Here is a 1,311-nt window from a genome sequence, read left to right as displayed (position 1 = left end):
GCAGGAGGGCGTTCGGCGCCGGCTATCGCCGGGATGACGACTACCGAGGGTGCGGTGACCGCTACGAAGACCGCTATGACCGGCGGGATGACCGGATGGATAGGTGGAACTCCCGGGATGATTACGGCCGGGATGATTTCCGCCGTGAGGACAGAGGTAATGGCTTGGGGGGGGGGGGGGGGGCGCGGGTCTGACCGCCCCCGGCTCTGCTGAGAGCAGCTCAGGGTGGGATTCGTCCTCACTCGTCGTGTCTTTGCTCCTTCCCAGGTCCCACTCAGAGGCCGAAGCTGAACCTGAAGCCCCGGAGCGCGCCCAAGGAGGAAGAGACCTCCGTGGCCCCTGCGCCCCAGTCCAGCCGGGCTGCCTCCATCTTCGGGGGGGCCAAACCGGTGGACACGGCTGCCAGGGAGCGGGAGGTGGAAGAGCGGCTACAGAAGGAGCACCCTTGCCCTTGCCTCTTGGCGGCGGTGCTGATAACACTTCTCGGGGTGCTCTAAACCCGCTCGCTGATCCTCTTCCCTCCCCGTGTTGCGGCTCCCGAGCACCCGCATCAGCCCCCTCTCCCCTCCGGCGTGATAACACTTCTCGGGGTGCTCTAAACCCGCTCGCTGATCCTCTTCCCTCCCCGTGTTGCGGCTCCCGAGCACCCGCATCAGCCCCCTCTCCCCTCCGGCGCAGGCATCCCAGCTGGCGAAGCGAAGAGAACCAGGAGCGGTCGCGGACGGGGAGCGAGTCCTCGCAGACCGGCAATTCGGGGCCCCCCGGCACCTCTGTGGGAACTGGCCCGACGGGCAGGAGTAAGTAGAGAGCAGGGTGGCCCCGAGCTGGGCCCGGCTTGTCACTTGTCACCCCTCTTGCAGCTTCTGCGCGATCCTACATTGATTTGTGTGTCCCCTGCAGCCACGCGAAGGCGGGAGAGCGAGAAGTCTTTGGAGAACGAGACGTTCGCCAAAGAGGACGATGCCCCTTCTCCCACCTCCAAGCCGAAGGAGGAGAAGCAGCCCCTGAAGGTGATGCCTGCGCCACCGCCCAAGGAGAACGCCTGGGTGAAGCGGAGCAGCAACCCCCCTGCCCGCTCGCAGAGCTCGGATTCGGAGCAGCACTCCCCCACGAGGTCAGTGCCGCGGGGGGACGTGTCCTGGGCCTTGGCCCTCGAGATTTCCCCCGTGCCAGGAGGCTGTTGCAGCCGCTCGTCCCTCCCGATGTTCCTGTGGCCCAAGGATTCGGCCTCCCCAGGCAGTAAACGGCTCTCCCTGCTCCTGCCCCACGGCGCTGGCATCTTCTTCTCAAGGTCTTGATGTTCATCGTCTT

The 1,311-nt window shown here is 66.0% G+C and overlaps 1 protein-coding gene across 1 annotated transcript in view; it reads left to right on the top strand.

The window, feature by feature from the left end:
* EIF4B (eukaryotic translation initiation factor 4B) overlaps positions 1-1,311 on the top strand; it is a 9,457-nt gene that overhangs the window by 6,627 nt on the left and 1,519 nt on the right. Inside the window, exons 8-11 of the mRNA XM_019473785.1 lie at positions 20-156; positions 268-442; positions 598-797; positions 901-1,118. Coding sequence (XP_019329330.1) covers positions 20-156; positions 268-442; positions 598-797; positions 901-1,118 — 730 coding nt within the window. The remainder of the gene's footprint in view (positions 1-19; positions 157-267; positions 443-597; positions 798-900; positions 1,119-1,311) is intronic.

Source organism: Aptenodytes forsteri, unplaced genomic scaffold, assembly GCF_000699145.1.
Source record: "Aptenodytes forsteri isolate BGI_AS27 unplaced genomic scaffold, ASM69914v1 Scaffold268, whole genome shotgun sequence".
NCBI classification, from domain to species: Eukaryota; Metazoa; Chordata; class Aves; order Sphenisciformes; family Spheniscidae; genus Aptenodytes; species Aptenodytes forsteri.
This window is presented reverse-complemented; position numbering and strand designations above follow the sequence as displayed.